Source organism: Passer domesticus, chromosome 1, assembly GCF_036417665.1.
Source record: "Passer domesticus isolate bPasDom1 chromosome 1, bPasDom1.hap1, whole genome shotgun sequence".
Taxonomy (NCBI): domain Eukaryota; kingdom Metazoa; phylum Chordata; class Aves; order Passeriformes; family Passeridae; genus Passer; species Passer domesticus.
The window spans coordinates 129,379,331-129,392,253 of record NC_087474.1 but is presented as its reverse complement, the minus strand read 5'-3'; the positions used below and the strand labels follow the sequence as shown (position 1 = coordinate 129,392,253).

At 39.3% G+C, this 12,923-nt stretch overlaps 2 protein-coding genes across 7 annotated transcripts in view; one reads left to right on the top strand and one right to left on the bottom strand.

Annotated features, from left to right (window-relative positions):
• SBSPON (somatomedin B and thrombospondin type 1 domain containing) overlaps positions 1–10,645 on the top strand; it is an 11,212-nt gene extending 567 nt beyond the window's left edge. Inside the window, exons 2-5 of the mRNA XM_064389239.1 lie at positions 5,832–6,026; positions 6,580–6,670; positions 7,511–7,687; positions 8,348–10,645. Of these exons, the coding sequence (XP_064245309.1) occupies positions 5,832–6,026; positions 6,580–6,670; positions 7,511–7,687; positions 8,348–8,465 (581 nt within the window). The 3' untranslated portion in view covers positions 8,466–10,645. The remainder of the gene's footprint in view (positions 1–5,831; positions 6,027–6,579; positions 6,671–7,510; positions 7,688–8,347) is intronic.
• The window catches only part of TERF1 (telomeric repeat binding factor 1), a 24,246-nt gene continuing 19,528 nt past the window's right edge, over positions 8,206–12,923 (bottom strand). For all 6 annotated transcript variants that reach the window (XM_064389203.1, XM_064389192.1, XM_064389175.1 and 3 more), the window contains one exon: positions 8,206–10,774. In XM_064389203.1, coding sequence (XP_064245273.1) covers positions 10,616–10,774 — 159 coding nt within the window. In that variant the 3' untranslated portion in view covers positions 8,206–10,615. The remainder of the gene's footprint in view (positions 10,775–12,923) is intronic.

The following is a 12,923-nucleotide window of genomic DNA, read 5'->3' as shown; positions in this document are numbered from 1 at the left end:
CCTTCCCAGCCCGGGCACCAGGCTGGGGCAGCGCCAGGCTCAGGAAGGGAGACAGAGACTTTTTTTCACTAGAGAGTAAAGGTTTCCGTTTCAGCTGTAGTACAGTGACAGTCTCAAGTTATTTTACCTCTAACATATTATGTTACTTTTCACTCGGGCAATTCCCAACCACAGATTGATTGCAGGGGGGATGTCTGATTGCAGAGACATCAGGGAGATTAATTTTGCACTGCCTGTGTCTCTCAGCTGATTCCTCACATCCTGACAAATATAAATGAAATAATTGGGGAAGTCCCCACGGTGAGGTTTTGTCTAGGAGCATGAATCTGCAGGAATTCACTGTGAAGGCAAAGACTTTAAAATAAGAGTAGGAGCATGAGTGAGAGGGTTCTCTGCCAGGCCTCCCGATGAGCAGTGGCAAGAAGGGAAAAGTAGCCCAGTTCTACCAAACTGAGGCTCTGTTTTGTAGGTATTCACAGTGCTGCCTCTTTCTGTGGGATTTCTACCTTTTGCAGTCTTCACAATTTGACCAACCTCTCTGTGCCTGGGATGCAGGACACAGACCTTGCTTTGCAGGTGCAGTGCTAGTACTCGGTCAGTTTAATGTCTCTTCCCAGCTGGCTGGATGCACGCCAGCCTACAGCCAAAAAGTCATGAGCCTCTGCTGCACAGTCCTGCTAATTAGGGTGTATTTAGCAGGCTCAGTGCCATGCTGACATAGCCACATAGCTTTGGGACCCAAGTTGGCTTACATATGTGGATTGGGAAGGGGGAGTGCAACTCTCAGATGGTGTAGACCCATCCTAAGGGATGTAAAACTGTACAGAAGAACTCAGCAGAGCAGAACTATGACCCCCGGTCTCTAGAAGAAACATGGTCAGCTCTCCCACAGCTAAATAATCTCCTCAGAGTAACAGAAGGCAAAAAAAAATTTGCCACAAAGTCAGATAGATTTTGAAATTAGTATTTTTAAAATAGATTGTTCTTTCATTCAGGAAAATCCATAGAGGGAGAGCTGGCAAGATGCTTGTCCTGCAGCCACAGCATGTTGCATCTTTTCAGTAAATCAGATGATTTTTAATATTCAGTCATAAAAGGAGAGAGCTGATAAACATGCACTGTGTTAGCATTACAACAGAGCTGAAATCCTTCAAAAAGAAGCTCAACATTGTGCTTCAGAAGTTCTAGTTTAAAAATTTTCATTACCATGACTTCTGGGGTGACTTCTGGCACCTGATGGTGCCCTGCTGTTATCAAGATGGTATTTTTTGTCTCGGGCTCAGTGGTGATTGCCTTGAAAGGCATTGCATGTCTACAATATAAGCACACCACGCTTGCACCCTCTGTGGGTGGTGGGTGCCCTAGATCCAGTCAGGAAGATGGAGTCTCAGTGGAGCCTCCCTGTCTCACTGCCTCTCCTGCACCAGAGCTGGAATTTCCCAGTTCAGGAAGCTAAACACACAGGGAACTATTTCTGTATTCTCTCTTGCCTGTTTCTGCCTGGTTTCACTCCCTGCACTGCCTCACTGCCCAGTTGTGCGAGCACCAATGCAAATGCAAACAGAGGGAACAGCACATTTTGCATTGATGGGTGTAGCATGGGAGGGCACAATTTTGGCGCCCTGGCAAGGTGGTCCTAGAATTCACTCATCCCAAATTCTAAATTTATAAGAAGTTGTTCTTTTAAAAGCAAATGATCATATATACACTCTATGGCAAGTAGTCATTAATTTATATTCTGTATAAACAGAAATTCTAAATAGTTCCAGTGGAAGTTTGTATCACTTTACAAAAGTGTGGCTGAAAATGTTAGACTCTTTTTTGTTCCTATTGGATGTTGAGGTCTCCCCACTGAGTCTTGCTAAAATCAAAGTGTTTAATGACAGCAGGGGTGTTCACTGGCATAGTTCACTGTTTTGAATGTAGAGTTCAAAACTTTAAAATAGAAATGTGAAGAAAGGTGGTCAATGGTTCTCATGCTGCTGCTTGTTTGTCAACCTGTTCACAACTCATGATTTCAGCACCTGCAGAAATGACATTTCATCCTCTGGGGAAAGTGTAAAGTGCCTCAAGTGTAAGTAATTAAGAGATGCTAGGATGGAAGAGATGTTAGGAGTCATACAAAAACACTGCTCCAAAAAAAAAACCAAAAAAAAACCACTGAAAGAATGAACATCCTAAAGCTGCCAGTGGCAGGGTTAAATTCTGTCATGTCTAAAAGTCATTGTAAGTTTGGTACTTTATGAATAGATGGCTCAGCAGAAGTTCATGGACTGCTGAACCCAAGTTCAACAGTTTTTAAGTAAACTATCTTATAGTTTTAATACTGAAGAGTATTTTTGAATAAAAGAAGAATATTTTTGAAGAAAGTATATTTTTGTACATAGCATTTTAAATAGGAACTACTGTCCAATGAGAAAGCCTGAGGAAGGAATCAGCTCGCCATTTGAATCAAAGTGGTTACTCTGAGAAAATCTAGAAATCCTTACATATTACAGTACATGTACAATGAACATATTAAAATCTTCCATTTTTCTTTTTCCAGAGATGGGAAAAAATTAAATAGAGTTGCAATCAGAAATAAGGATCTGTGTTTTATAGTGCTGCAAATGGAAGACAAAACCAGTTTTGGCTACTTGAGCTGTCTTTCCTAAGATAGCAATGTAATTTTTCTGTGATTTTTTTAAATTTCAAGTGTTGTGTTAGCTTCCACATTTTGGTAGGTACCTGCGAACAAATCCCTTCCTTCAGTTTCCTTTGACTTCCATCCTCCTCATTGTTTCAATGAATCATCATTTAACATTGTTGTGTTAACTAAGCTGAGTGAATAGCAACGCAGAGATGGATCTGTAAAGATGTAGCTATGGGTCCCTGATACTTCTTTTTGTGTGTCAAGAGATGGCACCATTCCTTTTATGTCAGCTCATGGACCCAGTCTCTGTCATGCTGAGGAATTTGACATCTTTCCAACAAGGCACAAAATCGATCTACTGTCCCTTAATGGTTTTTGGGTACTGACTGCAAGAGGGACATTATTATCCCACTGCCTAAATTCCATTCTAGCAACCCAATAGTCTTATTTTTCCACATGACTAGGGCAATTCATCCTTCTTATTCTAAATCTTGATAACCATAAAATTACCATGTATTTCTGCAGATGACCAATATTTAACTGTCAGCTTGGTTTGATTCCAGTAAGACATGAAGTCATCGCTTTATTTGTTATGCACTTACTCAGTCCCTTTGGGAGTTTCTTCATGGAAAATTTGATGTTATACTTGATGTTATCTGCATATCAGGGTGCTAATATGGGATTAAAGTTCTGTGGAAGTTCTTATTTATGCGGGTCATTCATGCAGCCAGGTTGGAAGAGAATCAATAGATGAGGAAACAGGCTAGATAGACACTGAATGTCCTTTGGATACTTGGGTAGAACTAAGATGTGTGATCAGGCATTGAAGTCTGTGCTTGTACCATAAAATGTAGTGGAGTCAAGGACTCTGTTTGGACCCTATAGCCAGGTGGCAAGGGCTGTGAGGTCCGTACTGCATTTAGGACTTGTCCTGGCTATCCCATGGTGGGGTCTGAGACATTTTTACTATCACTGGTTTTCTAGTTCACAGTTCTCGGACCAAACAGTCTGAGGGCTGTACTGCGACATGTCATTGTGGTGCCTTCACAGTCACAGGGGTTGTGTCATTACTTTGGAGTGCTGGATGTGTCTGAGGGCAGTGCCTGGTAGTGCAGTGTCAGGTGTCTGCTTGTGGCAAAGGGGGCTTTTTCTGTGATTGTCCAGCACTGTTCTACAAATTGTACTCAGGAGCTGTCTGGGAACATGTTTATCAGTAAGCAGAAGAAAACACTAGAGAATACTAATTGTTGAGCAGGATGGACAGCTGGTGGCCCAATACCCGGGGCAGCCCTGTGGTTCTGTTTCAGTGGAATTCTTTAGGGTGTGGGATGCAGCATCCTCAGCCACAATACACCTGGTGTACCCTGAGTCAGGGCACTCAAAAGTGGGCGAGTTTGGTCAGAACAGCTGGTGCACAGCACAGTGAGAACAGAGGAAGGGAATTTTAGTAAAATGGTAAGGACATCTGCCAAGTAGTCTCTTTCAGAGGTTTTATCTGCTTTATGATATTGGTAGTAGTCCAAGAAATTAGAGATGTAATGACAGAGCAAACACTACAATTTATATGTTTTATGAGAAGAGTCACAAACCCCAGAGAGGTTATCACATTCTACTCTTTCTTCCCAATGTTTTGTACTGGTAGAATCCCAGAGAGCATAAAATATTTTCCTGAAAGTCCAGTTTTGTCCCATCACTTTCCTGCAACACTGATAAAGGATGTAACAGTGGTTAAGCTGTAAAGCTTCTTGGGGATTTAAATTGTAATCTGGAAATGCGGAAAAAAATTTGAAAGCATGTGATGTGTTCCATTACAAGCTAATGAGAAATAGTACACCTGGGAAATGAAAAGTTTTATTTAACTAAATAATGAGAAGCATGACCCAAAACAATCCAGAACCAGTTTAAGATAGTTCACCCATTGATGACAATGTGTGTTTTATACCATTCTCTAACCTGGAGCACCTACCAGGTGACCTCCAGGAAAAAAAGCTACTGGGAATGGATCACCAGTCAGATTAAATGTCCTTGTAGGCCACAAACTGAGGATGACTCATGTAAGGAAATTATTGCTTATCCTCAGAGAATTCTTCCACTTGATGGATACCCATGTGTGAGACATTTTTCTTATCTGCTCTTTCATGGCTCCTCCTGCCACGGCTGTGGAGATTTGAAGGTCCCAGGTGGAGGGGTTGTGTTTGTTCCACCAGTGAGCATCCAGAGATCATCTTAATCCAACCCCTCAGGGCTCAGCCTGCAGTGAAGCTTTGAAAAGCTGTAGTATTCTTTCTAACTGCTAGGGAAATTTTTTAGGTTATACAGTTTTCAAAAACAGGGACTTGGTGTTCCTGGAGATGAGGCTGAGGAAAGCAGTTTCATGGAGATGTAAAACGGCTGTGTATTCTTTACAGTTGCATATTGTTTGAATGGAAAAATAAACTGAAGACTTCTGTGTTATATAGCTTCTTACTCAGGAATAATGTATCTATCACCTGTTTTTGTTTTCTGTTCACAAAACCTTTTCTTCCCTGTCTGAGGGAAATGCAGTGTCTTATGATTCAAAGTTTACTTAAAAAAAAAGGTATTTTCCCCAGAATTTTTGACTAAGTTCAGTGGAAGTTTGTGATCCATTAGAACTGAAATTCAAATATCCAGCGGGCTGTTCTGTAGCTGGAAATGAGCAGGATCTGTGTTAAAACAGGGAAACAAAGCTGTGGCAGTGGACACAGTTCAGTGTTGAGGAAAAAGGAGTTAGAAAATGATCTGAAGGGAATCAAGCATGCTGCTGCTTAATGTTCCAGCCTTTAAGCAGAATCTAGTGGTGTAGGAACTGCCAAGGAAGGCCAGACCAGTCTGGTGTGGGTTATCCATGAGCTGGTCTCTTTTGAGGCTTTATGCTTCAGAAGAGGGTACAGAAGAGCCCCACAGCTGTAGTGAAAGGTTTGGATGAGGTGCTGTTTCTTTGTGGACAAGGGATGGAATAGGGAGCCAAGCATTGCAGGCAGGTTTGAATTTTCAATTTGAGTATGCAAAATCCTGGAGGAGCGTTCAAACCCATGTAAAAAAAATGACAAAAGAGAAAGTAAAAAAACCCAAATGAAACAAAAAGCCGCTCAATATAATCTTATCTCAAGCTTTTGATAGCAATTAGGATAAAAACAGAAGTCTTGACTACTACTAATGTTTTAATCCTGCTTTGCAGCTATTCCCTGTGTTGTGGGGGAGTGGAGTCATTGGAGTGGCTGTGCAGAACAGTGTCATCCCGGGCTGCGGGTCCGTAGGCGCTACATACAACAGGAACCTAAAAACGGTGGGGAGCCGTGTCCAGCTCTGGAGGAGAAGGCTGGCTGCCTGGAATACCTGACTTACCAGGGGGAGGACTGCGGCCATGAACATGGTATTCTCAATTTCATCTCTCTGCTGTGTATTGTCTCCATCACAGCCAACATAAATTTTACTGTCAGTGAGTAGCAAAAAACCAAACTATCTGCAGTTTGCTGGTTAAAATTATAATTTAGAACTTTCTACTGTCATATTGGTTTTTATTCAATTTTTTTTTTTCTAATCTGACTTTTCTTAATTTCTGTTAAGCAAACAACTAAGCTGTGTGTATTCTTTCAGTTGGATCTAAGTATCAAGTTATCTCTGTATGAAGTTAGAACACAAATTCAGTATGAAACAGGAAACAGTACTCCTTGTGGGATTCCACTACATCATATTTCCTCACTGGCTAGATGGCATGCATTATTAATTTTTTTTTTCTGAATAAAGAGAGCTTAGCTGTAGGAAGTGGGGTTGAGGTCCAATTTTGCCAACATTTTATCACTTTTTCAATAAAGTGAGCCAGCATTGCCATCCACAAGCTTCTGATTCATTCACCCACTGTTACAGTAATTGAAATATGACTCAGCTGTGCCTTGCTGTTTTACCATAACTGTTTTGTTCCTCAGTCCCTGCTTTCATAACTACCTCTGAATACGGTAAAGAAAGAAAAAGACGAGCAGCATCTTCCTTCCAGCCTTCAGACAAAGAAGCAGCAGGGTAATCTATTTATCATATGTATGTAGGTCATCTTGTTCAGTAGAAAACAGCTGTCTACAGAGAAAAATGTAATTAAATTTGCAATAATTAAACAATAAGCTATAGCTTGTACTGGTTTTCTCTCCCGCAGTTTCTTTGCATGTTCTAGGTATTGTTTATTACTTACTAATTGTCCTGAATTAGACATTGGGATCATGGCAGAACTGATGATAGCTGCTTTTGAAAGCCAGCAGTAAACAATGCTAAAACAAAGCTGAATGTATCCTAAGTCTGAGAAATTAGATGTAGGTCTCTGAAAAATGTGGGCTGAATGGGATTGCTGAATGGGATTGGTCTCAAGATACCTTTTGTTTTTTTAAACTGTTTGACACAAGCACTAAGAATTTTGTTTAGTTACCAGCAGAGATGGTAATGAAGTTTAAATTAGGCTGTTACTGGGTCTGTAATGCTCATAATGTTTTATCCTGTGCTATTTTTCCTAGAACAATAAAACTCATTGATATTCTTAGTCTCTTTTCCATTTTTTCCAGCAGCATAGAAGAAAAAATATGGGTTACTGAGATCTGTTTTTCAAAATAATTTTCAAAATAATTTAATAATACAGAATGCTACCAGAAAGTAAGATTATACAAAAACCACTGGACTGGGGCATAGAATGAGAAACAGTTTGCATAATGTTTTTAAGAATCCACTGATTGGGTTAAGGTCAGGAGATTTGTTAGCAACGATGGTGTCTAACCTGCATTTCACAAACACCACCCTTACGATATGTAAATCCATTCAAAGTGCCTACTTAGCTCATGCTTTATCTCATAATTTGGTTCTTTCCCTTCTGAGCAGATACTGCGTGGAGTTCAGGACGGAGTCTCTTTCCCCGCACTGCGCTTTGGAGACGCGTCCGTTCGCGCGCTGGATGCAGTACCTGCGCGAGGGACACACCGTGTGTGTCACCTGCCAGCCACCAGCCATGAGCACGGCCACGCGGCGCTGCTCCGGAGACGGCCACAACGCACACGGGTAAACCAGAACCCAGCACAGGAGTTTAAACTTCTCAAGATCTCGTTAAAAGCTGCATTTAATGTATCTAAAAGATGGAATAGCTCAAATCGTTTGTAGAGCTCAGAAGGTTTTATCCTTTTACTTGTCACAGAAATTGCTTTTAAAACCTAGATAAAATTGGGAAGTCATTTCAGTATAAGAGTTTAATGCTTTATTCACTATTGTGAAGAAGTGGTGGAATTTGTGTAGTGGAAGAGGACTTTTTATAGCTGTGGGCACTTTCACTTGGAAAGGGAATTTCCTGCCATAGTCCAAATCTGATTGCAGATTTAACAGTGGTGGATTGGTACTCCCCTCAAGCATATATACCTGGTTTTTAGAAAAGTAATTGTGAAAGTAGATATTTATTATTCAGAACTGATTTTTATTTGATCCATACATTTATTAATATGCATACTACTTAATACCTGTACAACCAGCTACTCAACCCACCATTCTGGATATTCTACTTCAGAATATAATGTCTGCTCCAGAAAGCATTTTAAGCGCTAGATGAGTTTAATAAAGTCTTACATGATTAAACAAATCCAATCTTCTAACATTTTATACAACACAATCCAGTAACACTAAATACACAGCTTTTACTCTTCTAATTTCATATTTATTGTTTCATTTCAGAGATAAAATCTTACACTGGGAAGCAATTGGCAACTCTCAGTGCCAAGGAACCTGGAAGAAGATCCGGCAACTGGAACACTGTTCCTGTCCCCTGGTGCATAGTTTTATTTTTACATAAAAGTTTAAAAGACCTTTAAAATTGCAACAGAAAGACTAAGAAAATTAACACCAATGCCAAGAAACCTATATATTTCTGCTGCATTTTCTGGAGCCTTAACAAATTTTAAATGAGTCAGGACTTTGTCAGAATCATTTCAGGAAATTCTCTCTGCCTTAATGCAAAATGCTAAGACTGACCTCTGTATTAGAACAGTAGAAGCATGTTACCATGTTTCTCATTTCTAATTAAAGAGCTAATGTTTCTAACCATAGCAGTTGCTTTCCTTAAGTTCTCCAGCTTTACTGGCCCTAGCCCCATCTCCAGGCAATGCTCCTACTCAGTAGTGCACCAGCCAAATATTTTCAAATCTGAGAATAGTCACTGTCAACATTTAAGAGCAAGGGTGAATAAAAATCAAGTTTTTGAAAGCTAAAACTGATTTCAGTTTAGGTACTTTGTTCCTCTCCAGTATCATCTAGGCAATTTTTTACACTATAATTGTGTAAACATTCTTCCTCTACACTGCAGTTTTCACATTCAGCCACCTTTATGAAGACATAGCCCTAGTCAGCATTGTTAAGGAATTGGTCTCCTCAGAACTTCATATTAGTAATACACAGTGTAACTTTTCTGGCAGATGAACCTAGACGAGTCTTTTGTAACTAAGGCCTTGGCTAAGAGTAAAAAAATTTCTAGTTAAAATTGCTCATCTACAAGGATTAGTATAGGAACCTGCAACATCTGAGCGCTGGCAAGAGTGCTGTGCAGGTTGAGAAAATTTCCTGTTAAGACAGTCAGCATTTCCATGCAACATAAAGGCTTCCTGGAAGAAGCCATTGAGTCTCTTGGCAAGAATGAGGAAGGTGATCTGCTTGAGGTTCTGTTCACAATAAGAATGTGTTGTGAAACTAGCCTTTGAACTGCATGTTACCATTTTAATGTAATCAAAGCAAGCCTCCAAAACAGAAAGCAGTGATTATCTTAATACTTTCTGAACATTTCAGACTTCACAACTATATGTTTTCCTTTTTAATGGGGAAAATTATCTCTCAGAGCTTTGTTTTAATGACCAATTCAGACAGGTGCTTTTTCTTATAACGTTCTTGGAAAATAAAACCCCTAGCCAAGAAAAAAGGTACAGGAAACATTTGAATTCAAGAGATTTCACTTTTAAAAGAATGTTGTATTATGTTAGTTCAAGTCACTAGATTCACACCTGTATGACAGTGGAAAGCATGAATTTTCTGAGATTGTGGAAATCTCTTCCAAATGATCTGAATCCAGAGATACAGACTAGTGCCATCATCCATCTGTTCCACTCTCCCTTGAGCAGCAGAGTTGCAGTAGCCAGCAGAAACCTTGATAGTGACCCCCATTAAAGTGTATCTTTGCTGTCACTGACAGTGTAGACTCGTTATTGAGACCCACGTCAGCCATGTGTTTTTGAGCTTTCCCTTTCCTGCTGGTCTGGAAGAAGTCACTTGTCAAGACAAGGTAGGTGGCGCAAGCTAACCAAGAGATGCTAAGTGCTAGTACAATAGTGTTCCTTTCCATGTAAAAAAATAACCAGTCCCTTTGTTACTTAAAAATACAACATTATATGAATTTGCACTTTTTAACTGCAGAAAAAACCCCAACAAATCATCTCATAAAATTAGCAATAGTAATACATACGTATTTTTTGTAAAACTTACAGAAATGTCAAGTCTGATCGTAATTTCAAAGTGAAGCAAAACAAATTAGAATGGGTTATATGGCAGGAAGTAAAATAATGAAAAGGTCAATCTAAAAAGAGGTACAGCCCTTGAAAAATACAGAACACTTGACTTTTTATTAGCCTCCATCAAACTAAAGATGTTGCTAGTCAGATCTAATACCCCTATTTACATAACAGACATTTCTTCAATCACTGCAAACATTTTCACATTTCAGAATCTAGGTTATCTGTTATTGCATGTAGCAAAAAAGGCCAGACTTTACATTTAAGTCATCATTAGCAGAGCAGGTGAGCTTACATTAATGTTTTATACTTATTATTATTCTGTTTCATGTTTTAGGACAGCAACAGTTGCTGGACACTCTGAGACTAAAATAAGATGTTATTCTGAAAAGCTACAGTAGGTCCTCATGTAGGGAAAGGTCAAGAAGAGTTGGTTTCTGTAGTCAAATCAGCTTTGTTTGATCTTACTCAATGTTCTCCACCGGTCTTTCAACATGACACTTGTTCGGTTGTTGAAGTTACCATGGGCCAAAATTTTAGCCCAGTTACCCACTCCAAACTCCTTTACTCCCGATTTCAGCTCCAAGTCTTCTTTTTGAGTCCATTTCTAGGGCAAGAAAGATACCAGATATATGAACAGAGAAAGATATTAATGTGAGAGCTTAAAGCAACCATAAAAGCAAGTTTTCAAACCGCTCTCTAGTTATTAGAATACAGATGTCAGAGGGGTTTTTTTGAGCACCATATCTTGAAACTAGAGATAAACAATAAATTTGTAACTGAACCTGTAAAGCTTTATGGGGGCTCCCAAAGGGCATCTGTGTTAATAAAGCCTTGGGTTAATTGGAGTAACAGGATTGGAAGTTAAAAATGTTTATAGCACATTACAAGAGCAAAAAGAATTGTAAATGGCTGAATCTGCCAGCCTAAAATTTATAGCTTGGTGGAATAAAAGAAAGGTTGGTTTTCCAGAGTATATATAAAACTTCCTCCTGTAAGTAACAGATCACTTCCAACTATCAAATGGATAAATGGTGTTGGCTACAGAGCAGAAGGGAGCATTAGAGAATCATGTTATGGCTCACCTTTACAACTGAAACCTTCAAAATTGTAAAGAACTGGGCAGAAAGAGAAATGCAGGTGCAAAGGAATAGTCTCAACTTAAAGCCAGCTAGTAGATCTGATAAGTGCCAGGAAACGTGAATTACAGGGGAACAAATATCACTTATCTCCAAAAATAATGTAACCAATGGAAATGTAAATCTTATGGCTGCTGCCGTTACACAAATGCATACACTCCTGCTTGTGCACAAAGGGAGCATGAGCAGCAGGAACACCTAGCCAATATGACTGTCTGGCACAAGAACCCATGTCCATGGAAATAGGAAGAAAAAATAAATTTATTTCTTAATGATGTGGAAGCCTTCTGGGATCTTTAAAAGATTCTGCTCTTGTAAGCACCATCAGTACAGTCTCTGGCCAGGTGACAATTTTAAGTGCTAAGTGGATTTATTCCAGCTTAATGCAAGTATCAGGGTCTCTCCAGTAACCTCTGATCACTGACAAACCTCACTTAACAGTGAAAAAATTACAAGTAATACTAGTTCAACTGCATTGCTAAACAGTTAGGAACCTAAAATTTCTCTAAAGTAGTTTACCCTTTTATCAAAAATACTTCCTTTTTCTAATTCTTCCTGTTCCACAGATCTTTTGCAACATTAGCAGTGAATAGCTTTTTTTTTCTACTATTATTAAAAGGCCAGAGATTCCATTGGAATAATGTAGTTCACCTCATTTCAGAGCATGCCAGAAAACTTTACTAAATAAAATCTTTATTCAAGTAACACAGTTATGCTTGACCTACAGCACCAGATAATTCAAATACTTTCATCAAAAGAGACAGTCAACTCTTGTTACTTGCAATGATTAATTGCATTTGCTGTTAAAAGGGTTGTTGTTAGCTTATTTTGATTTTCAATTGCTCACATTGAGCTTCTTTAAAAAATAAATTTCTTCCATTTATTGTATAAATGAGGGCCTGCTTTACAGGTAAATCAGGGACTGACTCATTTTCTTTTCACTGAGGAAGAGAACAGAGCAATAACTTTCCCCCTGCCCCACTCACTGACAAGCTCTGTCCCCTCTGGGACAGAATTTACTTAGATTCCAGCTTTGCACTGTTACAAGACTGGTTGAAAGCCTGGACATAATGCAGCACTACGCTTGAGCTCACATCAGCACAGTGCCTGGTCCACAACAGCGTGACATCTGGCCAGCTCTGAACACCAGCAGAGCAAGCTTGAGTTTGCCAGGCAGAATGTGGAGACATTCCCTCACAAATCTGAAGATCTTGTTATTCTTTTGAGTCAGTTCTGCTCTAGTAACCTGTTTTTCTTTATGTATTATGGGACTCTGCTCTGAGTTTTCTCCTTCAGCTTTAAATATATGGATTTTTTTTTTCCATACAAGTCTGACAAAATTCTGAACACTCAGATTTTCAGACACATTGTTTAATTTAAATCAAGTATCATCCAGATTTTAGACAACTCAAAGGACTTGCCATATATTTACTGGATATAAAATTGAGTACAAACAGTTCCCTAAATTCTGTGGCACTTGCATCCCCTAATTTAGAAATGAGAAAATGAAGTATGTGTCCTTTCAATAGCACTGCAGATTGTTCTATGCAGCTAACTGAAAACACTGAAATGAAAGGCTGAAAATGGGCACTGAACCATTGCAATGAAATGCCATTT